Source organism: Equus asinus, chromosome 23, assembly GCF_041296235.1.
Source record: "Equus asinus isolate D_3611 breed Donkey chromosome 23, EquAss-T2T_v2, whole genome shotgun sequence".
Lineage (NCBI taxonomy): Eukaryota > Metazoa > Chordata > Mammalia > Perissodactyla > Equidae > Equus > Equus asinus.
Window position 1 is genome coordinate 66,052,382 of NC_091812.1, and position 25,839 is coordinate 66,078,220.

General features: G+C 54.0%; 2 protein-coding genes across 4 annotated transcripts in view; one reads left to right on the forward strand and one right to left on the reverse strand.

Annotated features, from left to right (window-relative positions):
* SHC3 (SHC adaptor protein 3) overlaps positions 1–4,863 on the forward strand; it is a 122,350-nt gene extending 117,487 nt beyond the window's left edge. Inside the window, exon 12 of the mRNA XM_014857729.3 lies at positions 1,999–4,863. Within this exon, the coding sequence (XP_014713215.3) occupies positions 1,999–2,127 (129 nt within the window). The 3' untranslated portion in view covers positions 2,128–4,863. The remainder of the gene's footprint in view (positions 1–1,998) is intronic.
* S1PR3 (sphingosine-1-phosphate receptor 3) lies at positions 4,864–24,166 on the reverse strand. Of its 3 annotated transcripts, XM_070495607.1 has the most exons (3): positions 22,547–22,768; positions 17,810–19,002; positions 4,864–13,902 (listed from the first exon to the last, which is right to left on the reverse strand). In XM_070495607.1, the coding sequence occupies exon 3, from the start codon at positions 13,760–13,762 to the stop codon at positions 12,626–12,628; it is 1,137 nt and encodes a 378-aa protein (XP_070351708.1). In that variant the 5' UTR covers positions 13,763–13,902; positions 17,810–19,002; positions 22,547–22,768; the 3' UTR covers positions 4,864–12,625. The 3 variants fall into 3 exon arrangements, with proteins under 3 accessions (XP_070351708.1, XP_070351709.1, XP_014713213.2); XM_070495608.1 differs by lacking the exons at positions 17,810–19,002; positions 22,547–22,768 and adding an exon at positions 24,029–24,166; XM_014857727.3 differs by lacking the exon at positions 17,810–19,002.
* Positions 24,167–25,839: the final 1,673 nt, after the last annotated feature.

The window sequence follows — 25,839 nt, forward strand, 5'->3', positions numbered from 1 at the left end:
TGTGCGAGGTGGTATCTCATCGTAGTTTTGATTTCACTTCCCTAATGATCAGTGATGTTCAGGCTCATTGGCCATTCTCACATCTTCTTTGGAGAATTGCAAGTTCCAGTTCTTTGCCCATTTTTGAATTGGGTTGTCTGATTGTTTTTGTGGTTGAGTTTTAGGAGTTCTCTCTATATTCTGAATATTAATCCTTTATCAGATACATGATTTGCAAATATTTTCTCCCATTCTATGGGTTGCTTTTTAATTCTGTTGATAGTGTCCTTTGATGTACAAAATTCTAAAATTTTCATGAAGTCCAATTTGTTTATTTATTTTTGTTGTCTGTGCCTTTATGTCATATCCACGAAATCATTGCCAAATCCAATGTCTTGGAGCTTCTGCCCTGTGTTTTCCTCTAAGAGTCTTATAGTTTTAGGTCTTACATTTGGGTCTTTGATCCATTTTGAGCTAGTTTTTGTATATTGTGTTAGCAGGGATCGCACCTTCATTGTTTTGCATGTGGAGATCCAGTTTTCCCAGGACCAATCGTTGAAGAGACTAGCCTTTCCCCACTGAGTGGTCTTGGCACCCTGGCCAAAAGTCATTTGGCCTCATCTGCGAGGGTTTATCTGTGGACTGTCTATTCCAGTCCATTGGTCTCTATGTCTGTCTTTATGCTAGTACCACGCTGTTTTGATGACTGTAACTTTGTAGTAAGTTTTAAACTCAGAAAGCGTGAGTCCTCCAACTTTGTTCTTCTTTTTCAAGATTGTTTTCGTTATTCTGGTCCTTTGAGATTCCTTATGAATGTTAGGATGGATTTTTCTGTTTCTACCAAAAATGTTGGGATTGCGACAGGGATTACGTTGAATCGTAGGTTGCTTTGGGTGGTATTGCCATCTTAATATGGAGTCTTCCAATCCACGAGTACAGGACGTCTTTCCATTTATCATGTTTTCTTTAATTTCTTTCAGCAATGTTTTGTAGCTTTTGGGGTAAAAGTCTTTCACCTCCTTGGTTAAGTTAATTCCTAAGTATTTTATTCTTTTTGATGCTGTTGTGAATGGAGCTGCATTCCTACTGTCCTCTTTGGATTGTTCATGGTTTGTGTGTAGAAATGCAGCTGACCTTGTGTGTTGATTTTGTATGCTGCTGCTTTGCTGAATTCATTTACACTGGGAGACTGCTCCTGGCCAGACCTCCCACTGTCTTCTTCAAGTGTGGTCTGCACCGTGAGTGTCCTGGCCCAGGGTTGGGGGGTGCTGCTGAACCTCAGCGACCAGGGCAGAGGCCAGCAGGGCGGAGGGAAGCTGTGAACTGCCTCCTGGCACCCCACCCGCACCTCAGGTGTTCATTTATTCAGGAGAAATTCGTGGGCAGCACCATTCTAGGCTCTAGAACTGAGTGACCAGGAGTGTGCAGCATGGTCCCTCCATCCCAGCCAGGCCCACCCTGCAGTGGGCACTTGGAGCTCCTCTACAGAACTCTGGGCTCCCTCCTGGTGGGAGTGCAGGATGCTGGGGGCTGTCTTGGGGAGGGGTGGTGAGGAAGGGAAGTGGCCTGAGGTGCTGACATGGAGGCCGAGCCGGGTTTCCAGGGGAGAGAAGCACATTCTGGACTGAGGACCACCATGCAAAGGCCTGAAGGTGGGAGGGGCATGGGAGCCTACAGACCCCAGTGGGGCGGTGCAGGACAGCTGGATCCTAAGGGGCAGGGGAGGAGCAGGAGAGGGAAGGCCAGTGTGAGTGGGGGAGCTCACCATGGGCCCTGGTTGCTGAAGGTGGGGGAGGCTGTGGCTCACTTCTGGAGGGGTGAACAGAGGAAGGGACTGAACTGGCGGGTCATCGAAGGTAACTGGGGACTTTGCAGGCACCATCTCTGAAAGCATGGGGTGCCCCGGGGAGGCTGCCCCTCCAGCTCAGATGGCTCGAGTGGGCCATCTGACTCCGAGTGGAGCGTGTACTCTTCTTCCTGCTTGTGGGTCGTGCTAACCCTCCCTCGCGTCCCTCACAGGTCCGGACGAAGGACAGAGTCTTCGACAGCATCAGCCACCTCATCCACCACCACCTGGAGAACAGCTTGCCCATCGTCTCCGCCGGAAGCGAGCTCTGCCTCCAGCAGCCGGTAGAGAGGAACCAGTGACCCGCCAGCTGCCCGATCCCAACGCTGAGCTGCCGTCAGGGGACTCGGCTCTTCCGGGTAGACGGTATCGGGCTCCCGTGCTGGGGCAGCTGCCCACAGGCTCAGAGCCTTGTTCAGCGGCTCCAGGAGGAAGGCTTCTGAAAAGTTCAAGTTTCATAAACTTGTTCGATTTCTCATGTGCATATTGACGGTGTACATACCTATATATCCTGTACAAATTAGCCCTCTATATTTATATTTTCTAAGACTAAGAAAGACGTAAGATTAATGTTCTGTGCTGTATGTTTTTTAATGAAAAAAAGCGTTTGACTGTAGCTGTCCAGGAGAAAATTTAATTCGACTGACCCATTCCACTGGGAAATTCCACTGCGAAGGTGTTACCTGCAGTTTTACCCAATAAGCACAATATGAGGAATAGAAGCGAGCAGGACAGTCGGTAATCATCACGGGATTGTGACAGCATGAGGCAAGACCCTGTCCAGAGAGGCCCGCTCTGCAGGTGGAGCACTGAGTGCGCTGTGCTGACGGCCACCGCTCCTCCGGGCCGCGGCGCCTCCTCCTCGCCCCTGGGGCTCTGCCGCTCACCTGTCTGCACGGGTGTCCCCCAGTGGATGGCTCTCCGGCATTAAGGAGCAGGCATCATGCCAGCTGTTTCCAGCTGCGCTGACCACAGGCGTGCTGTCCCCCTTGGCCCTAGTTGACCAGGGGTTCTTGGGGATTCACCCTACTGCCAAATATGGCACAAAATAAGCCTCCCTGGTCAGGATCTTGACCGGCAAATAATTCCCTTGTTTTTATCTGTATAATGGCAAAACGAGTATGTGCACGGGGTGGCTGGGGCAGAGTCTTGGTTGTATGTCCTTCTAGCCAACAGGCTGCCGCGGGAGCTGCTAGTCAAATTGTTGCCCCTTACAGCCAATAGAGAAAAAAGCTTGTGTACAAGCTGTGCTGAAGACAGACACAAACACGTGTGCTCAGAGTTCAGTCCTGGAGACGTTCGCACCAGCCGCTCCCCCTGGCTCTACATTTGCCGGAAGCTGGGGACCAGGCTCAGGATTAGGGGGAATCAGCTGGAGGTTCTCCTTCTGGAGCGATCGGTGGGTAAAGTGACTGGTTGTCTCGACAGCACGTTTCCTGTCGCTCCATGGGAAGGGGCTGTGCCCCACACATGGGCTTTATCTTGGCTCCTTCCTTCCTTTGAGACAAAATACTGTGGTTTCCTGCTGGGCATGGGATGTTGGGGAGTTGCACTGTTTAAGATGTTTAACAAATATCTAGTTGAGATGACCATGTGATTTAACAGAGATTATCTTTTAAAAGATAGAAGCATTCATTCACTGGCACCTTCCAACGGGTGTGACACTGGCCCTCGTCCCGGTGAAATGCCCTGGCGTGCGACACCCCTTGATCAGTGCCACAGAAAGACACTCTGTGCACGCTGAGTCGGACAGTCATAAATTGGATGCTTCAAGAGTGAGGAGTTAAGGGTAGATTTAAAAAATTCTGCTGAGTACTCATTCTGCAAAGTTCGAATGCTAACTGCACGAACCCCATTTCTACTTTTGGGGTGTGTGTGGCCAGGATGAAAGGATGGGGTAGAGCTGATGGGTGAGGATGGGTCGGGGCAGGTTGAAGCCTTCACATATAGCCCTCTGTGGGGTTTTTGTCCTTTGAGCATCCAGCAAATCCAAGTGACAGGGGCTTCAATCTTCTAGAATGTTCTGCAGTAGATTGGGGCGGATCTGGACCACCCTGCCTCTTCCTGGAATGGTTCTGATTTCAGAAGCAGTGTGGATACACTGCTCCAAGTTATCCAGAAGCAGTGGGTGGCAACAGGAATTTGGGGCAGCAGCTGGCTCAGGCTCTGGCCCTGTGACATCATAGACTTTGGGGTGGCTGCGAGAACGGCCCAGCACTCTATCTCCTAGAGGCCCACAGCCCTGCAGACGTGTGTAAAGGTCTGACCTCTGTGGGAACACGTGGTCCTTCTCCGTGTGTGAGTGTACACACATATAAAAATGGATGAAACGACTTTTCTTCCAACATCTTGCATGCCCTGCTGTGTAAGGCTGAGATGCTGATGCTAAGGGCAAGAATAAATTAGGAAACGAGACTTAGGAACAGTGAGCACCTGAACGTTTGATCTGCTTTCTTTTTCCTCTTGGGGATGTGAGAAATGGTAATCCGTGGTTTTAGTAGCTCTCTGCTCTGAAGTTGGCGTTTAGCTCAGTGGTGATAAGCAATATATATCATGTTTTCTTGCATGAGAATCAATTTAGAAAATTAAAAGTATTGGGGGATCAAACTTTGTTTCAATATTAACTCAAAATATGTATTTTTAAGCTCATATGGCAAGACTGCTGACAATGGAACGGTGCCGGTGGGAAAATCGGCACTCTTCTGTGGCCACGGGAGCAGATCAAAGACAGGGCAGAGGGCAGTGACTGTCGTGTCTCTGTTCCTGTCATTTGTAAAGCGTGCTAGAGCTGGCACGAATATCTCACCTCTTCCTTCAGGCACCGTGTGATGGGCATTACTGTGAGCCTCACTCACAGACAGGGAAACTGAGGCTCAGATCGGAGGCCTCTTTGCTCCAGGCCATGCAGCTGGCAGGCAGCAGAGCTGTTCCGCTCACGCAGCGTCCCCGACTCTGCTGCCCTTGGAGCTCAGGATTCCCAGGCTGACATGACGGGCTGCTCTCTGCCCAGCCTGGGTCCCCACCCTGTGCTTCCTTGGAGCTCAGGATTCCCAGGCTGACATGACGGGCTGCTCCCTGCCCAGCCTGGGTCCCCACCCTGTGCTTTCTTGGACCGCATCCCAGCCTGGGCAGGGCTGTGCACGCCAGGATCTCTGACTCCCATGGCATGGTGGCTGCGCCCTGTGCCGGGTCACCCTGGGCCCACGGAACACTGGGGCCTGCTGCCCCTCTCCTGAGCCCCCCACTCAAGCCAGGCCTCCTCTGAGTGTGCTGGGAGCACCGGCAGGTGCTTGTAGAGTGGCCCTGGGGACCCCATCCACCTCTGCTCCCACCCTCACCATCCAACGTGAATTAGCTGTGCTTCCTGTGACGTTCTCGTCCCACTGAGAGCCTGTGGGGCTCTCGGGCTGCTCACCGCTGGTCTCAGTCGGCTTTGACGCTCGACGACCAAGGAGCCTGAATGGCCGTGGGCAGCCTGACAAACAATAGGCATTCACACAGCTCCTAATCCAAATCCCGTGCCGAAGCTTCCACTCTTGGGCATTTTATATTTGAGAGGCCAAAGGACCAGGTGCCCACTCAGCCTTGGCTAGTGTTTCATTTGGGCAACAATTCTGTTTAGGGCAGTCTTGGGTGTTGGAGTGGATGGACAGAAGCCCACTTGGGGCACATATGGTGGCCTGAGGGTCTCCTGGTGGAGGAGGGCAGCACGGATAATTTCCAGTGAGGAGAGAAACTGGCAAGCCTTGTGTGGAGAAAAGGCCTGGCTTAGAAGGAGGGACAGGCCTGGGGGAGGAGTGGATGGAGCAGCACTTGGTGTGGCCCCCAAAAGAGCCCCCTCGGTGCTCAGGGACACAGTCAACACCTGCCTCCTGGCTCTGTACCCTCCTGGGGTCCTGACGACGCCCCTGACCAGTCGCCATATGAAGGCCAGTCACGTGTTTCCTTGGATTACAGGCTCCCGGACAGTGGGTGGACGCCTTGGTCCATCCTCGGCTCCGGCACGCACAGAGCCAGTTGGCCTTGCATTAGGTGCTGGGTTTCTCTGAGCAGTGGCTGGTCACCTGCACTGCAGGGCTGTGCAGCCCCCATTGTGAGGAGTGGGGTTGGTGAATATGTGTCAACATGGAGCACGGGTGTCTCCTGGGGTGCTTCACCCACAGAAGTGCGTCGGCTCCCTCTCGCTGGCCTTGTGCGTGCCGCTGCCATCTACACGTGCCCTGCTCTGAGTAGGGACAGCTGGCTTGGAAATGGGGGGAAGTGTGGAAAGATTAGAAACAGTAACCACAGGACGCAGACCAATCTTGGCCTTGGGTTTCAGAATAATACCCTGGTTCTGTAGGGAAACCTTTAAAATTGATCCTGAGAAAGAAGCAGCAGAAAAACCCCTTTACTGGGACGTGAACTGTCACTGGTCCCAGAGAAGGATACACAAGGGAGCATCATGGGACCTGCAGCTGCAAGGACCCACTTTCCAGCGAGGAAACTGGAGCCAGGTGACTTCTCAGAGGGTAGCAGCGGCCAGTGGCTGAATCTAGGATAGATCGCAGGACTCATTAGGACCCTTGAGGGCTGATACATAAATCTCAGTGCCTGATGGAAAATGGCAAGTAGCTCTTCCGTCCTTGGGCTTACATTTTATCCATCTTCTTTCCAAAATGCACAAAGGTGTGAGTCAGTCCCACTGACGGGGAAGTGTTTCCAGTCCTCTGTGTAGTGCGGGGGCCTTAGGAAACAGACCCTGAGAGAGGATCTGAGTGTGTGTAGTTTCTCCGGGTGATGAGCCAGGGCTGGGGAAGGGGGAGAAACTGACGAGAAGGGCATGATCAGCACGTGGCCAGCATGTGGATAACGCCTGGAGCTGGGGCCCGAGGGGGAGGACTGGACGTGCCTCCAGGCAGGGAGAAAGCTGGGCTCTTCCCCACCTGCCCAGCATGGGTGGAGTGCTGCTTCTGGCCACAATGTCCTGGCCAGCCCCGTGCACACCTGTGCACACCCCCTGAGCCAGGGCATCCTCGGGCAGAGACGGGCCTTCCTGCTAAGCAGGCTTGGGGTGGCGGGTAGCCTCAGAGCCACCGGGGCCTCCCCAGGGTCCCTGACTCGGCAGGTCCGGATGTGGCCTGAGAATTTGCATTTCTAATAAATTGCCAATGATGCTGGTGGGCACCATCAAGTGGTAGCTGCCTGCTCTTCCTGCCCCTTACTGATGGCTTTCCCCCCTAATTTATGATTGTGTTTTCAGGCCACTTCACGTCATGGGTCCCAGGGTCCATGCTGTGAGTTTAAAAGTGGAGGATTAATAAGCATTTATAACTCCATGCAATCACTGCTGGCAGATAAAATGCCATCTGCCAGCCACAATTTATTTATAATGGGGTTTATACATATTTATAAGTCTGCAGGCAACAAATGCACAGTTTTAAAACTGGCACATTTTATAGCAGCCAGATAAATTGCAACTTTATACCAGGACTGGTGAATATCAGTCACATACGTATGTGCATACACACACGTACACGCACCTACTCTGAGGACGATGGACATGCGGCTGTCTGGACGTGTGCACGTGCAGGCTGGCTGTGCGACCTGCACCTCGGGACTCCTCCTTCGGTATTTTAACTAACAAGGACAATGAAAAATTTGGGGATTGACAGATCCTGGCATCTGCAGACGCGTGGAGGAGGGTCCAGGATGCCGCAGGACGTGGGGCCTGAGTGCAGACAGAGCAGGAACAGAACAGGAGGGCCATGAGGGCCACTGTGGGAAATGACGGAGGGACAGGGGGGAGGAGAAACCAGCGGGGGAAAGCGAGGACAGGAGACGACAGGAGGGCAGAGGAGGATGGAGGTGAGAAGCAGGGCTTGGGGGACAGGCAAGTCCAGACCTATGTCCTGCGTTCATCCAGGAGTGCATAGTGTCTGGGAGGCCAGCAAAGGAGGATGAGGAGGGCAGCATGGTGGAGGCTGTCCCCATCAGGCAGGCCCAGGCGAGCCTTGTCTTCCCCAGCGCAGCTGTGTGTGGGCACCGCTCATCAGCCTTCCTACCCAGCCAGCCTTCCCTCGGCCCCGTCTGTGCGCTGGCTCATGTGCACAGGCGCCATGCTGGGCTCCTGGGATGCAGAGGTGAACGGGAGAGGTTATATATATAGATATACATAAATATAACCCAGGAGGAAGTGAACACACACAGGGAGCTGCAGCAAGACAAGGGTGATGACTGGTGTGGTCAAGTTCCCTAGGACCGTGGGAGCCGGCAACCCCGCTGGGTCTGGGGAGTCTGAAGGTTTTGCCGGCTGAGCGGCAGATGGGACGGGGGTGGTGGAGCAGGCAGACAAGGCGTGGGACACACTCGTGCCGCGTGATGGCCTGTGTCAGGAGGGATGCTGGGCGGGTGGTGAGACTGCCCCACGTCACTTCTCTCCCCCTTGCTGCGTTCACAGACACCCTGAATAAGTGACTCCCTGGGGCCCAAACGCAAGGCTGTCTCCTGAGGGCTGGGAGAGTCATTCTCATGGAACAAAAGAGTCAGAAACGAAATCGCACACAAGTTTAAGTTTCTGTTTTGTTGTTTCACCTTAAAATGCTGTAGGTAGAAAACTAGGCCCTTCGGGGACAGGCTGGGGTCCTGAATGTCTGAGGTAATTAATGCACACTCATCTGGGACACTTACCACAACCAAAGTTCCTGACCACAAAATCAAGTGACAACCAACACAGCAGGAATTCACGGTGGAGTCCATCTTTGAACACTGAATTACCTTCTTCTGTAACAACTGTGTGTCGGTCGCAAATGGAATGTTCTCTGTTCATCTGACTTTTGAATATAACTTGTTCCAGAAAAAAATCTTGTAACATTAAGTATGTGAATGTTTTGTGTATTCAGAATTAAACAGCTGATGTTTCAATCTAAGGGTTAGGAGAGAACTCCATGTGAATTTAATGGGTAACAGTAGGATATTTACTACTTTTTAAAAAGCATTTAGATGGCAAATTATACATATTGATAAATACTATTTGAAAATTTTGTGTTTTGTTTTCCACTAACTTTTGTGAAACAAAAAACAATCACTGTAAAGCTCTCTGTCCGGCTTTACTGCCAGCTCACCACCTTCTACTTTAATATCAGAACAGGACTGGCCTGTGGACATTCCCGAGGAGAGGAAAGACAAACCGATTTCAAGTTTTCTAATCTCTGTTCTAAGAAAAACGATAAAACCTAAGTTATTTGGCCAACATTCGGGAGATTGGACAATACAGTGGGTGAAAATATGCTAAAATTCCCTCCTCACCTTTGGTGAAGCCACTTCACTCCTTCGGGGATGAGGCAGCTTCCTTGCGAGCCCTCCACGGCACACCTGGCACATCCCCAGGCCTCCGGGGTAGCAGGTGGAGGTGCCGCATGGCAGCCCCACGTGGCCCAGGAGCGGAGGCTGGCACACCCACGCAGACGACGCTGTGCTTGTTCTCACCACTGGTGAACGGAAAATGTGCCTTCATTTTGGGAACAGTGGTGTGTGCATCTCTGATTATGTAGCAAACCCTTTGATATTTGACTTAGATACTAAAAACATCAGAGCGTTCAGGTTTTGCTCTCGTAGATACAATTTAAAAGCATGGACTTGGTAATTTAATTAGAAGTTTTCTATAAAATATATCTTGTTACATTTCTGTGAAAGGCTCTTTACCAGCACAGACTAACCGTGGGTCGTGGGTCGTGGGTCGGGGCAGAGAGAAACAGCTGTTTCCTATGGAGTTCGTTGTTACAGTGACTGTCATTGTAAGTCTGTGGGCAATAAAGGATTGTGTGAAAAGTCTCTCATTTGGATGGTGGATCTCGTATTGCCTCACCGAGTGGGGGGGGGGGGGGCGTCTGAAACCTTTGCACAGAAAGCAGATGTCCTGTTATTCCCCCGGAGACTTCTTAAAACCCAGTCACAGCAGAGCCGTCCCCATCCGCCAAGGGTGCGGAAGGAATGGCGGCCGGCAGACGCATCCTTGCCGGGGACTGGAGTTGACTTCTGCCTCCGCAGCTGCGCACAGAATCAAAGGTAGGAGGGCTGTGGTCTCCGGTCGTGCTGGAGAGATTTCTTCGTGAATGTCACCACCAGACTAACTGTGCCCAACCAGGCCTCTCTGTAGAACACCAGGCAGACACACACACACACACACGTGCGCGCCCCACGCACAGGCTGAAACTTCCCACTGGTGAGGGGGGAGGCTGGGCAAGGGCCGGTTCTGATCTCTTCTCTCCTGCTGCTGATGGAACAGGACCAAACATCCTGCCTCTTTTGGCTCTACTTTGACCATCATGACTCTGATAATCGTCTCCCCATCCAAAGGGCAGTCCATTGACCTTCCTCCAGTCTCATCTACCATATCGGTGGAATAGCGCCCAATGCACATAGCTTCACCAGACAGCAGCTAGGCCGGTGGAGAAGTGAAGGGTGGGAGGATTATTGGGGTTTCCTTCCTGGAGAAACACGGCACCAGGTGGGAAGCCAGGCTGCCCCCTCGCACGCCCCAGGGCTGGCCCTCGTGCAGACAGCCCCCAGCACAGACTGCCAACAATGGGTTTGTACAAAGACTTTTGGTTTTATTTTCTTAACAGACATACATGGGACACAGTACAGGTTCCTAACGGAATGAGGTCTAATGCACAGGTTCTCTGTGGCTCTGAAACACTCAACTTCTAAATGGTCCCCAGCTAGCTAGTTAGGCTGTACACACTGGGATTAAAGTCAATTATTTCTACATATGTCGAACGAACACAATTCCTTTTTTTTGGAGTAGTCTTCATTCAGATTGCCTGACAGTTTTGCGTTATCTCAGAGGGAAGTTGGGTTATCACTCTGAGTGTTATGAATATTAGCGCCAGAGACGCAGGGCCCTGAAAGCAGCTCAGAACCACGATGGAAAGTTCTAAAGGCATTTCACTACCTGTGTGAGAATGTAGTGCCAACATTTGGGCTCTCAGATGCATTTTTTTGTTTTCTTAATCAAGTACCTTAATGCTTAACTTTTCTAGAAACACCCTGGGTTTCTGGTGCTATTTGATAGGAGAAGCAGCTCCTTTTGTGAGTAGAGAAGGCAAGAAAAACGCCACGGATGAGCATCCTTACAAATAGGATTGATCTCGTTGGTACCAAAACTGAGGGAAGTCTTTGGTCAACGCACCGAGGTGACTCAGGACCCACAGAAATGCTCCTTGACAAGAGGCACTCACATCCAATGACAAACAGGACTCGCTTTCTCTCCAAAAAGTTAATGTATTAAAACTACTCTTTTAGTCTTTACTCAGGCAAAATTCTCAGTGAACCTCAAAAACTTCCAGGGGTCTGATGTGAGGTTTACTCAAGTAAGAATCCTCTTGAAGGTCGCTTTGTTTCTGTTTTTACACAGAACTCAACACGTCAACCACGGGCTTACGAGAGCTCTGCAGACGTGTGTGTTTCAGGAGTTTGCATTGCGTTAGAATCCTCGGGGTCGTCTCAGGCGTCCCCGGTAAGGCAGACAGGGCCATCCAGGGGCAGCCCACGGGAGAAGGGAGAGGACAGTACCGTGGACAGATCGTGACATTTCTTTGAAGAAGGCACAGCCCAACACAGGTTAGCTCCTCTTCTGACCACTCCACTGCTTTACCGGTCAGCGTGCCGGTCCACTGTCCAGGAGCCGTGTGGCTGCTGACGGCCCAGCTCGTCGGCTGTGACAACACGGGGCTTATAGACGTGCTGCTTTTCTGATACGGAATCAAACTCAACGCAGGATCAAAGTGCTGGCCGGGAAATTCTCCTAATTCAACAGAGACCTTCCATTACACGGACCACTGCTTCCGTGACACGGAAAGACGCACCGGCCGGGTCGTCCTCTGCTCTCCTGGGCAGGTTCTCCGTTGGTCTCGGGCGCAGCTCCCGGAAGACCTTGGGAGGCTTTTCTGTGATTTGGAGAAACCCCTAAACAATCACATAATTTGGCTAATTTGGCTTTTAGATGTGCTTAAAACTGCACAGGGACACAAGGTGGGAGAGGAGCGGGGGCCCCTCAGGAGACCCGCACCCACAGACCTCACTGGTTCTCCCCAGGGTCCTTCAGACACTGACTTGCTCAGGGGCAGGCACGTCTCAGGACTGTTTTCGGTGATTCCCACACATCCGGGGCCAGCCCCGGACAAGGCCTTTTTGGGAATTTGGGTGTTCAAAGCATGCCTAACCTGGGACTTCATGTCCATCTGAGGAGACTGGGACGGCGTGTCCACTCAGCTCCCAGCCGTCTCTGTGCGCCTGGTGGTCCAGGCGGAACACAGCTGCACCATCTGTTACATGACTGTGCCGCCTGCACAGCTTATATGTGCACCGACGGCAGACCTTTGAAACACAAGTGCTGCGAGCACAGGCATGATAATGCACAGCAGCCCTTCTGTGCACAGTCCGTGTCGTGTAAAGTCACTAAACATCACCCTGCTGTTCTGGGAAACATTGTACACTGTGTGCCCACGACCTCCCCTCTCTGGGAGCAACAGAGGGCAGCCGGTGGGATTCCGGGGAAGGCAGCCACGACGACAGCAGCTCGCTACATTCGGAAGACTCTGGAACAAGTCGAAACATGCATGCTGTCTACACTGAAATGACTCGGCAGTTCCTTGGGTCCCCTCCTTAAGAGACGTCCACACCAGGCAGGCTGTTGGCAAAAGAGATTTCCTGAGCCGCCACGGGTGAGGTGTGCAATAAATAAGATGGCAGCCGCAGGGCAGGGGGCCACTCCTCCTGTGGCCGTGGCAGGGTCCCCGTTCCTCGAGGCCAGCGCCCTCACTTGCAGAGGATCCCATTCGGCAGGGTTTTATTTTTGTCGGTTATGCAGGGCGGGGCAGCCAGTGGGGGAGGGTCTTCCTTGCTCTTGGAGGACGGGCTGCTGTTGTTGCTGCCACTGGATTTGCTCCTGCTGGGATCGAGAGCGGGCTGGACGGGCGAGGAGCTGGTGCCCCGGCCCCGGACCAGGCAGGTGCAGACCAGCCGGAAGAAGGCTCGGCGCATCTCCTTGCTGGCCAGCGTGTAGATGACAGGGTTCATGGCCGAGTTGAGCACCGCCAGCGCAATGAACCACTGGGCCTTGAACAGCACAGCGCACTCCTTCACCTTGCAGGCTACATCGATGAGGAAGAGGATGAACAGCGGGGACCAGCAGGCGATGAATACGCTCACCACGATCACCACAGTCCGCAGCAGGGCCATGGACCGCTCCGAGTTGTGGGGGCTGGCCACCCTGCGGCTGCTGGACTTCACCAGGAAGTAGATGCGTGCGTACAGGATCACGATGGTCACCAGGATGGCCATGAAGACGCTGATGCAGAACGCGATGTACCTCTTGGAATAGAGGGGCAGGATGGTGGAGCATTCGGGGAGGTTGCGAAGGCAGTTCCAGCCCAGGATGGGTAAGGCGCCCAGCGAGAACGCGATGAGCCAGCACATCCCGATCAGGAGGAAGACTCGGTATTTCTTGTTGGCGTCGTACGGCCTCATTTTGATCATGGTCAGGTGCCGCTCGATAGCGATGGCCAGCAAGCTACAGGTGGACGCCCCGAGGGCCACAAACATGCTGCCTTCCCGTAGGAACCAGACCGTCAGAGACAGGCTCAGCGTCTTCTTGCCTGACATCAGAATGTTGACTGTGTAAGCGACGCCGGCCAGCAGGTCGCAGAGGGCCAGGTTGCCGATGAAAAAGTACATGCGGTTGTGAAATTTATTGTTTTTCCAGATGGCAATGAAGACCATCAGGTTCTCCAGGACGATGAAGCTGCAGACGATTAAGAACAGCACGGTGGTGAGGGTGCCGCCCTCGGGCGCGTCCCTCAGCCTGCCCTCCAGCTTGCCCACATAGTTGTAGTGTGTGCGCAGGACCTCGTTCCAGGGGGTGGGTCCGGGGTGTGGAGGCGGGACCGTCGCCATCACTTGGAACTCACGGTGGGTTAGCTCCAGAACCCAGCAGAGGGCGCCCTAGGCACGCCCATGTCCCAGGAAACAAAGACTGCGGCTCAGGCTTCAGTGAGGACCCGGCAGACCCCAGCGAGGGTGCTGAGGACAGGCTCCTGCAAAAGACAGAACGAGGGGCGCCTCGTGGTTAGGTAACACGGCCGGAGAGCAACGGCAGCAGCGAAGCTGGAAGAAGGCAGCAGATACGCTGCTGCACTGGGCCCGGGTGACCACGGAGAGATTCGGCTCTGCAGCTGCCAGGAGGGAAATTTGGTGCAGGGGCCATGGTCATCAACCGTGCGACTGTAACAACGACACAGACCCAGTGAGACTTCCCTCTGGAAATCTCAAGGCACTGCAGCGCACCACCAGCTCATCCTCCTCTCGCGCACAGGAGCTGCCAAACCATTATTCCCAGTGACCGAGAAACAGGACTGTCTCAGGTCAGAAAAATAGGATGGAACCTGGGAGATGCCGGCCCCACGTCTGAGGCCTCCCTGGGGAGCTTGGGAGCGACATCGTGGAAGCACCCACACTGCCCAGATGGCCTCCCCGGGACCAGGCCAGAAATTGGGTCCAGAGGTCTGCCGGGCAGGAGAGCCCTGGGACAGGACCACATGGCCGCCTCCCCGGTGAACAGCTGAGCTGGGAGGGAATACAAACCCGTGAAAAGTGGAATCACCTTCTCCAGAGATGATGGGACCAGAAAGCAGGGACAAGCACACGGACTTTGAGTGTGGCTTAAAATTCAGCAAACTGCATATTAGATTAACTGTCAAAAACCAAATCTGGGCCGGGAGCCGAGAGAGAGTGAAGGCGGGGACCCCAGGAGCCCGGCCCTCCACCACCCTGAGTTTTAATGCTTCTCCCTCCCGACCTGGGCCATGTCAGTCGGCAGCCTGTGATGCTGATGCCGAGGCAGACTACCCAGGGAGAAATGGCTTACAGTGGACTCACTCATCTTAAATTTAAATTACTTGAATATTTAAATATCTAATTAAAATCAAATGAGGTTAATTTACAACAGCCCACCATGTGTATCCAGTGGAGATCTTTTTCTTTCACTTCTATAACGTTTAAGTCACAGCCCTAAGTTTGGCTCCCAGGCAAAGGGGCCACGCTCCCCTCATATGGGGCTCTGCATTTTGGGGCGTGATGGAATCTGAAGGCCTGGTCCACCCCTGGGCTCATCCCCAGAGACGGCCTCAGTCCCTGGAGGACCAGGGTCAGCGTAGGTGGTTGCTCTGCAGGTGAGAAGCAGGTTGACTACCACAGGGTTTCCTGCCCATGGGACCCTCCAGGTAACTGACGTGCTGCCACTCGGGCACTGGTCCGGTGCCCTGCAGATGCTGGCAAACCCTCCCTTCATTTGGGGGGCTCAGGTTCTCTGAGACGGGGCAGAGATGGCCCCACTGCTTCTTGGCAGAGATTTCTTCCAGTGTGCAGGAGCTGTGATGTGCCACTTGTTCCAGAAGCTCCGTGGGCCCCAGTGCCCGAGCTGACGCCTGCCCCTGACCCTTCTCGGCCCCTCCATCACGGCTGTCTGATGCCACGGGGCCTTGGGGGTCAGCTTGAATACCAAGAGTGGCAGAAATCGTTTCTAACTTCAAAATGAAAAAGCAAGCAGTCCCTGAGGCTGGGCTCATGATAAAGGACCGGGGGGTACCTTCCAAGGTCCCCCCATCTCTGATGAGACATTGCAGGCAGCACAGGGCCCTGGGGCTCCTCCCCCGACCACAGCACGCCCAGGCCTAGGGCATCTTGCTGCCTTGTGCAGAAGGCCAGACCACCACGCCCAGCCCTGCCTGCCTGCTCGCCTGGACTGGGGCCCAGCAAGGATAACGGGCCTTGTCTGCAGATTCTCCCTGGTCGGCTCAGTGGGCAGGTTTCCCACCAGCCCCCTCCTAGTCTTGCTCCACATTTTAATTTAAATCTTGTCTGCCCTCCAAGTCCGAAGTCAAATTCTACCTGCTCTGTAACATTTTCTGGAATCAGTTCAGCCCCTGATGACTTTTCTCAGAGGCTGCACACCATGTTTTAAATCAAATTGCAAGCTGTCATTTTAAGGGCAGAAATAACAGCAGCTAAGCCCCAAGCCCTCTGCCTGGAGCGCCTTCTGGATCTCCCACCGACGCCCTGATGCTCACGGGGTCTCTCGTAGCACCTTGCACAGTAATGGGGCGCATAAACACGTGTGCCCTCTGTTACCGCCTGGCTGTTTCCTCTCATCTGTGAGCCAGGGATGGTGACCCCAGGCCCTCACGTTGCCGGCCCGGCCCTTGCCGCCAGAGGACACCAGGGACAGGACAACTTAGCCCCCAGTTATCCTCCCACCAATTCCCACGCCACAGCACAGCCACTGCACGAGCACCCGGCCTCCCCAGGACGGTGCCAACACGGCGCCACATGTGTCTTTGCCCCCGACAAGGCACAGCACAGGGTGGGGAACAGAAACACATGTGCTGCTCCACTGAGAGTCATGAGGGAGCCTTGTCCCTAGAGCGGCAACTTCTCCAAAGGCAGCGGGTCCACACACCAGCGCGAGGGCCCCTCCTCCCGCCCCGCGCAGGCCGCCTGCTGCCACGTCCCGGTGGCTGCCCCTCAGTCCACTACACTTCCATGCCCGGTTTACCTCCGAGTGTCCCTGGGGCATCTGCTCCCCAGTCAAGGGATTCTGTCCCCAGACCCGACCAGGGCACGTATGTGGTAACGTGACGAGTTATGAGCATCACCAACTTAGCACCTGAATGGTCTGACTTATAAAAATATTTGAGGGACGTGAATTGTGTGTGAAGTCACCGCGCTGGGGAGAAGCGGCTTCGGGCAGCCGCATCGGAAACGTTTTTGAAACCACTGTATGTCCGAAGCTGGTCTTCTGTGCCTCAGTTTCCCCATGATAACTCTGCACCTTTTTACATATATTATAAACCTCACGGCTCCCTCTGGGCCCTTGCAATCCCTCTAACCAGAGAGGAGGGAAGTGAGTCGCTGTGAACCTGCTGGACCTGGACCTCTCTGGGGGGAGAGAGCCGCAGCGGGCAGACCACAGGCCCCACAGGCTCACGTCTTCTTTCCTCCCTGTATATGCAGCTTTGATAAAATCAAGCAGAGCAAAAAAAAAAAAGAAAACAATAAAAACTAATAACAAAAAATAAAATAACCACAATAACAGTAAGGCAAGATGTGCCTGAGGCCCATCAAACCAGGAACCCTGAGGGCAAACATATTTTCCCATTAATGCTGGGTGTATCATCTCCCTTAATTAAATATTCATCGCTCAAAGAGTGTGTTTTTTCAGAACTTCTTTTGTTAAGTGCAATTCTCCGCATTTTGCATAAGTGGGAGCTATCCGGCTCTCTCTGGAATCTAAAAGCTTGTTTTCTTTGGATTATCCACATTAGAAAGCAGACCCATCCCGGGAGTTAAGTGCTGGGCTAAAGGCCAGATTGATTCTAGATGCATCTGTGCGGGGTCAGTCATCAGAAGGCCGAGTTCTGGCCCCCACCCCGGGGGGCAGCAGCACTGACCCGCCCCCCCACCCCTGGAGCAGCAGCACTGACCCCCCCCCCCACCCCTGGGGCAGCAGCACTGACCCCCCCCCCACCCCTGGGGCAACAGCACTGACTCCCCCACCCCTGGGGCAGCAGCACTGACCCCCCCCCCACCCCTGGAGCAGCAGCACTGACCCCCTCCACCCCTGGGGCAGCGGCATCGACTCCCTCCACCCCTGGGGCAGCGGCACTGACTCCCCCACCCCTGGGGCAGCAGCACAGATCTCGAGTTTGCTGGAGGAGAGCCCGCCCCTCCCCTGCTCGGAGGGCGAGGGGGACGCAGCCCTTCTTGCACACCACCCTGCCACTCCTGTCACTGCACAAGTGCTGGCACTGCGGGGACGGTGCTCCTGGGAGGCCAGCCTGTCGCACCCACAGAGAAGGGTCCTGACTCCAACACTAAGGCTGTCCTCTCCCCAGAGGGGCCTCTGTCTGGGCTTCTCACCCTGGAGCAGTTTAGCCTGTTCCTGACCTTCACGTAAATGCAGCCCTACGGTACACAGTCCTGCTGGCATCTTCCTCCCAAGGTGATGTTCCTGCGAGTCGTGTGTAGACATAAGTGGAGATGCGGGTAATTTCTTCCCACTGCTCCCACCGTGTGGATGGAGGCAGCACCCTCCACTCATATTCTTGTTCGTAGACACGGGGTGGTTTCCACGTGCTCCTGCTCCTAAGCAAGGCTGCTAGAACTGGTTGAGGAGGTCCGTGTGGTGAGCACATGCCCCGTTCCAAGGGGTACATGGATTTCCTCAAGTCGTGTTGTGTTGGGGTCCGGGTTGGGCTGTGATGCAGAAGGTCCTTGCAGAGGCTTATGGGGCTTGGCCAGCCGTCCTGCAAATGGCATTTGTGGAGAGTGGGAGAAGTCCCCACAGAGAGCCAGATTTACTTATTACACATGCTCACATTTTGTTTTATTTCAAAAGATAAGTGTCTAGGGCTGGCAGTGACCACTGTCCGCCTTTGCACTGTACAAGTCCAATTACTGCTTAATTTCCACCCAAGCTCTTTAAAATAAAGCCCCATGCTGAGAAATGTGGCCACGTGCTGGTTAGTCTTGTGCATCTTCAGAGAGTGGGGCCTATCATAGAAGACACACGGGTACAGAAAAGCTCAGGACAGAGACGCTCCTGCAGATTGGCAGTGGTCCTTCAACAAATCCAGGCCCCGACGGAGCTGCGCCCTTGAGTGGCCTTGCTGTCGCTCCCACGAGCTGCACTCACTGAGTCTAGAGCCTGCAGACCCTCCCTCTCACCGACTCTGAGATGTGACTGCATCTCAGGTGAAGGGTGCACTGTCCACACCTGAGGCCCCCTTACATCCACCCAGTGGAGACAGGTCAGAGCCCCCTTACATCCACCCAGTGGAGACCAGTTATCTAAGAGATTTCCCTTCCCCTTCATTCAGCTGAGATCTTCAAGTCCACTCAAGGCATTTCAACACCAGGGCATCTTCTCTTTCCAGAGAAGAAATAAGATGCCTTCTAGACGGTGGTTCCAAGCACGTCACTCACGTTAGGCCCAGCAACACCACGGAAGCTTCCTTGCCTCCATTCCAGAAGGAGCGTCTGCGGGGAGGGGCGAGAACAGGATGGGCCAATGGGTTCCAGATGTGGTTTCTACGACGGCGAGTCACTTTCTCTACATGTCGATTTGAAAAATAAACAAACTATAAAAAGAAGGAAGAAGAAAAAAATAAGGGAAAATATTTCCACAAAGGCTGGGGTCTCTCTCTCTCTTCCTCTCTCTCTGTGATGGCAAAAAAAACAAGAGCGCAATGAGTTACTGTAGTGAGAAACTTCTGGTTGGAGGCAGGATGCTGCACTTTTAAAAGGTATGTTCTCCCAGGGAAATTAACCAGCTTATTCTCCAAACTGAATTAAAAGACCAAGTACTTGCCCACAGGCAAAATTTCTTTGAAAGCCAGATTTCTTTTTTTTTTTTTTCCGTTTAAAAGAATTTAGGAAGGAAATAATGACTTGGCCGTTTCACGGCCCCAGCAAATTCCACTGCTAATGAATATTTTCCCTGGCTCCGGATTTCCTAGGTGACCTCACTGTGCTGTCAGAGGCAGTTCACCGCACGGGGCTTCACACACAGTCTCGGGTGCCTGCGCTTGGCTCTGGGCCCATTCACGGAGCTCCCAGTGAGATAACACCATCCCTGGGGATAACTCATCCCCTGGTGAGGACTCCGCAGCTCCTCTTTCTCCTTCGGAGCATGGAAGCGAATTCATCCCCAGTCAGGCTTCCTTCTTCCCGGTGGATTTTCCACAGCTCGTTCTCTCAGGAACACCAGGCTCAGAAGCTAACTCGACAGATCTGAGTGCCGTCCAGGGAGCTCCAGGCACGCAGTTGGGCTGGGACCAGGCCCAGGCTTCCTCGTGCATGCTTTCCCGGCACCAGGACTGTCCATCGGAGGCAATGGCTTTTCTTATGAGAGCTCTTGACCCTCTTTGTTTTCAGCCAGGCTTCTCGCATTTTCTCCTCTTGGAGTGTTCTCAGGAAGGGCCCAGGATTGAGTTCCTACCAAGACCACCACAGGACGAATGAAGGTATTTGGCAATGAGCTCCCCAAGTCATCTGCAAATAGATGTGGTGACATCTGCTTGGTGACATGGCACGGGCACCACACGTTGCACCACGTCTGGTTCCTGCCACAGCATCTGCCTTCTGAATGTACACAGAGGGAAACCAAGGCTGGGGCAGGGTCACTGTCCTTAGGGGCAGAGCCTGGAAGAGGCTGCAGTGGGCTAGACGCCTGTGTCGTTGGACTCCAGTGCACCACGTTAGGGACGAGCTCTTCCAGAGGCCACCACCTTTCCACATGTTCTTCACCTGATAGTGACGAGAAGTCACCCACGTGCTTTAGAACCGAATTGCTCCCAGCTACTGGTCGAGCAGAATGCAGGGATGCTAATCGAGAGCTTTACTGAAATATACGGAGAACCTGGACACCAGGGAAACGGAGCAGCATCTTCAGGAGCCTCGTCGACGGACTTGGGGCTCTCACTCCAGCTCACGGTGCCCCTGGGACGCCAGACCACCCACCGGGTACCACATTCTCCTCCACACAATCTCGGGGCCAACCCACCTGACCTGCTGCTTGTAGAGGCAGCTGCGATTCCTCAAAAATAGGAGGAAAACAAGACCAAGGGCGACTTTACGCCCTGTGTCTGTAACCACAATAACTGCAATGTATTATTAACTGAAACAAAATAGGATTCCACTCAGTGCACCACAGTATTTCCAAAAGCTGATGGAGAATCTCTTAAGGCGACTAATTAATTCAACAGAAAACCTATGGCAAAGGAATAATATGAAATAGCTTCAAAACTGACAAGAAAGGAATTACAAAGCCAAATGCGAGGACACAGAAAGGCTCGTGTGACCCACGGCACTGTGGTTCTGGCTAACGTGACAGACGGCCCGAGGGGGTCTCGCCGGCTGCATCAGCACCCGAGTCATAGTCCAAAGTCCGGGCAGAAAAAAGGGAGCTCTACAGTAGACCCACCCCAAATTCTTCAAGATTATGGCGCGCCCAAATTCTCATGTCTTTGTGATAAAAATATATGCATATGCTCTAGGTATTGCAGCATCTTTAGATGCAAGAGCTACCATGGAATCAAATTAGTGTCAGAATTTCCAGAAAAAGGAAAATCAGTCCCTGAATTCTGAGGAAAAAAGTCAGTAAGCCGATATACAAGTCTTCTTCTACAAGAAATGGGAGCTTCTACTATCCCCATATGGTAGAAAACTAGGAGAGTCACACACTTAACAAAACTCACAAATATGAAGAGGAAAGCAGCATTTTCAAAGGCGAAACCTGGTTGAGAAACCATTCCGTCTAGATCTTAGGGGAGGCTCACAAGAGCTGACTTTGCGTGGCGGATGCCTGGTGTCAGGTGACAGGAGGGACTACACAAGCAGGCCCAGTGTGAACGTTTGTGGACTGAGAAAACCCATCGTGCGGTCCTTCTGCGGCAACAAAATTCTTCACACTGGCATTGAGCTCTGCATCACTTAAGTGAGAAATTGTACAGATCCGGACACCTCAACAACCCCTCAGGCAACACACACACACACACACACACACACACACACACACACACAACCAACACCAGCCATGGGCACAACCATCCCTGTTAGTCACGTACCCACAGAACCTAATCCTGCCCTTGTACTTTCTGGGACTATGTTTTTCTTAACTGTAGCTGCAAGATTTTCATCAATGAAGAAAAGAATGTTTCCAAAATGATAAATTATGAATGTGATTATATACACCGTCTGCAACCTCTAATATCTAGACTTTAGAAAGAAGCCTAATTCTGGAAGTAATCGCAGCTCCAGCTGCGGGGGGTGCTACGTGCAGGGCGGACCTTCCACTTTTGAAATAACCTTCCAGAAGAGCCAGGCTCTGTTCATGCTGCTATCCTTTATCTTCAAAACAAAGTGTGTTCCCTTTAAAAATCCAACAAGACGTCCCTCTCTTACATCTAAATATAAAAAACACCGCAAAGACATATGTCATTGGGAGTGTCCAGCGCCAGAAAGAGAGAGAGAGAGAAGAAAAGAGAGAGTGACCATTTGGAGACTGGGTGGTTCAAAGCGGAGAGTTAGCACAAGTTCCCTGCATCAGGCCACAGAAGGACTGGTCCTGCGCCTTCTCCAAGCTTCATCTCAGTTATGAAGGCAACACACTGCTGTTCCCGGGGAGCCTCACTATTGCAATGTAGAGACTTCATCTTCCACCACTCCCCGCCTCCTCCGCCCCCACCGCCCCGTTCTGACAGCCCTGACTGCCTAATTTGAGAAATAGAAGGAAAAATGGAATTTTGCAGCAAATATAGTTTAAAAGAATGATTTTCCCAGCATAACTGCCACAACCACACACTCCCTGAGTCCCCAGGTCCTCATCCTCATCCTCGGAGGGCGCCTAACTTTCTAATTCTCCAAAGAAAACGATAGATGGAACTTCTCCACGAAGAGCTCTCTCTCTTTCATTCAGGTTATTAAGACCAGCTCGGTCTAAACGCTCCATCTGTAGTTAAAGGAACCGTCCCGTCTCCCCCGCCTTGGTCACTGGGGAGGCGGTGATGCTGATGTGGCGAGCTCGCTGCCCAGGTCACGGTCGCGCCCGGGGTCCGCTGGAATCTAGTGAGAAAAGCGAGCCGGACTGCCCCCATCCCGCGCGCCCTCGGCTCGCCGGCTCACCTCCGTCTGGGAAGGGCGCTTGGGCCACCGGCATCCTCGCGACCGTGCCTCCGTTCGGGTGGAACACCGGAGAGTCCTGGGGCCCGGAGGTCTCGCTCCGGCTCGTCCTGCCACCGCGCTCGGCTCCGGGACCCCGTCGCGTGTCCCCGGGACCGGCTCCTTTAGCCTCTGCCCGCGCGAGCCACGGCGCAAAGTTTTCCAGCGGCCCGCGGGGCGGGGTCTGCGCTCCGCCTCCCCGCCGCGCCCCCGACCTCGCCGCGCCCAACCCCAACTCCCTGTCCTGCCTCCCTCACCCCACCTCCCGGCAGCCCTCGGCCCCGCTCGCTGCCCTGTGCCTGCCCCAACCTCCCTGCCCCCCGCACCCGCCCCTCGCAGACGCCCTGGCGGGTCCTGCACATCCCCCCGCCTCTCCGCAGTGCCTTTGGGCCAGGCTCGCCCCTCGGCCGGTACTCCAGGTCGGCCTCTGAACACCGCGCCCTCGGGCGAGCGAGCTCCAGGCTGTGGACCCCGGGGCCCCAGGACCCAGCGGGGACAGGTCCAACTGGGTCCGCGGCTGGGCTTGGGCCGGGCCCGCTGACGGGGGCACGGGGGCAGCTGTTTGACAGATGATGATGATGATTATGGTTACTATCATCATTATCATCGCTGATCACGATCGTTTCAGCGCGAAGCTGACTGAGCACCGGCTCGCAGGGCAGCGTCGGGCGCGCGGCAGCGTTTCCATTTGGACCTCGCGGCCGCCTCTCCCCTCCCGGTCCCGGTCACCGGCGCAAAGGCCGGCTGGGTGCGCAGGCGCTCGGGAACCCGGACCGTGGAGCCCAGAACCCCGGACCCTCGGACCCCCAGACCCCCAGACCCTGGACCCACCCTGGGCACGAGAGCCGCACAGATAGTGGACCCGCTGCGGGCAGATCCAGCGACCCCTCTGCTCCGCGCACGGATTCGCGAAAAGAGACGAATCCCCAGGGAGGGGACTACCAAATTTTCTACTGGAAAAGTAAAGTGAAGGCCCGGAGCGAGTGAGCACAGCAACCAACCCTGGAAGCTTCTGCGGGGAGGGAGAAAGAAAGAGAAAGCAGGAGGAGGAAAGGCAGAGAGGCGAGAAGTGGAACTGGCAGGACCCAGAAGGCCGGTTAGCCCAAGCTAGGCTGCGCTGTCCTGGGCAGGCGGGGTTGGGGTCTCAGGGGCCCCTGGAGCGGGGCGGGGATCTTGGGGAAGGGTCTCCCTCAATTACCCGCCCCTGATTTGCCCTCTTGGCTCCAGAGGAGGAGCGTGGCGCATCCTCCTCCTAGAGCTGGGAGCAAATGCTTCTCTGGGGTCTGTTTGAGCCCTGATGGAGACCTGGCATCTTAAGACGACGGAGGGTAAACTGCCAGCTCTTCTGCTGACCTTCTCTGCACTTCCCTGGAGAACGTGGTCGGGGCCTGCGACCGGCCCTTGGGTCAGTGGAGGGCTGGAGCTTCGTGTCCTGTTTCCACTTACCCAGTCTGTCTGTGCTGCCCTGAGCTCGCTCCGCATCGCAGCCTTCCAGACTGGCTCACAGTGTCTTGTGCGAGGGCTGACAAGCCATTACTGTCCCAAACTGCAAGCGGGACCGCATGTGCCTCCATGTTTGCGCTCCTGCAGCGTCGGGTCAAGAAAAGAAGAGGCGTGACTGTGCTTCTTGGCTACTCGCCATCGCCAGGGCAACAATCCCGCGGACTGCCTGTGTCCACAGGCTCTAGAAGCCCTGAAGAATGATGGCGCTCTTCACTGCGGGTGCCCGCAGGTAGACACGAGGACGCAACACACGGGCATTCCTGCAAGTCCTCTTTGGACAAGGTTCCTGGGGGAAACCAGACTGGCGTCCTGGGCGGCTCTCGCCGCACATAGCGCTCTCCCGGAGCCAGCGCCCCACCCCGCTTGCTGTCCCCTCCTTGGCCTTTAGAGCTCAGACCCTGTCCCTGATAGGGGGGCCTTCCTGGCCCACATGGGCCCTAGAGACCATGTTGTCTCACGACTTCTTTAGAGAGAACCAGCCCTCCCTAAGAATCTGTATCCTGGGTTAACGGGTGCAAGCTCTTTACAGAACATCAGCTCGAGTGTGGAAAGAATGGGAGAATTAGGAATTAGGAAGAATGAGCTCCATCTAGCAGCCCTGATGCTCTGAGTCATTTTAGTCCAAGAAAGTACCTGTCTCCATTGATGCCATACCTGGGAAATTGTGGTGGGGGCTGGCTTGGCGGAGCGTTTACGAGTACACACTGTCTCTGTGTCATTCAACAAGAATGGCGAGGTTGTGTTTATCGAGCCATGCTCAGAGCAGCAGTGGACCGTGTTTGGCATAAGCCTGTCTGCCCCTGTTCACACTGCTCGGTGTATGTCTCCCACAACCCCGGCTTCTTGAACAAGGGTCTGCAGCGTCGTTGAATAGCTTGGCTTTTTTGTGGCTGCAGAGAGTTTGCTGGGAGGTAGGGGGGGAGGTGGCATCAAGGTAAGAATAATTGCCACTTTCTTCCTCTTCCAACAGCAGAGGCTGGGGGGCTAAGCAGAAAGGACTGAGGCATTCTGATGGGGCCGGTAAGAGGAAATATCCACACTGACCTGGTTTGCCCTCTCGCCAGGCACTGTTCAAAGAGCCTCAGGCAGAGTAAGTCCTCCATCCGCACAACAGTCACCTGAGATCAACACCAATATCCCACCAGGTTTCAGAAGAGGAAACGGGGGCACAGAGATGATTGTACATTTGCCTAGAGTCACACAGCTGTTGAGTGGTGGGATCAGAATGCCGTGTCCATTTGGAGTTTGTTGATTGATTTTAGCACTTTGGAGGTTGCAGCCCTCCTGAGAAAGGCTGGACCCTCCTTGGTGCACAGACCACCATTACCTGCAGCTCCTGCAGAAAGGCCCAGGGCCTGGCTCCCTCGACCTGGTGTGGCTGGAGCCTGAGGACAGGAAGGGAAGGAGGACAGACACCATCAGCTGACTCTTGCCCTTGCCAGTCACTATGTCTACTCTCAGTGCTGGACTGTGCATGGCTGGTTTGGGGGAGACTGCATGGAACCCACCTGGATCCCTTATGGACAGCCCGTGCCCAAGCCCATAGGATGGCTAGTGCAGGCTGGAATGCTGTAGTGGGGAGGAGGAGGGTGGGGAATCGTCTTCTACCATCAATCTTTTCTTTTTTGCTTGAGGAAGATTTGCCCTGAGCTAGTATGTGTGCCAATCTCCCTCCACTTTATACCTGGGTCACCACCACAGCATGGCCACCTGTGAGTGGTGTAGGTCCATGCCCGGGATCTGAACCTGTGAAC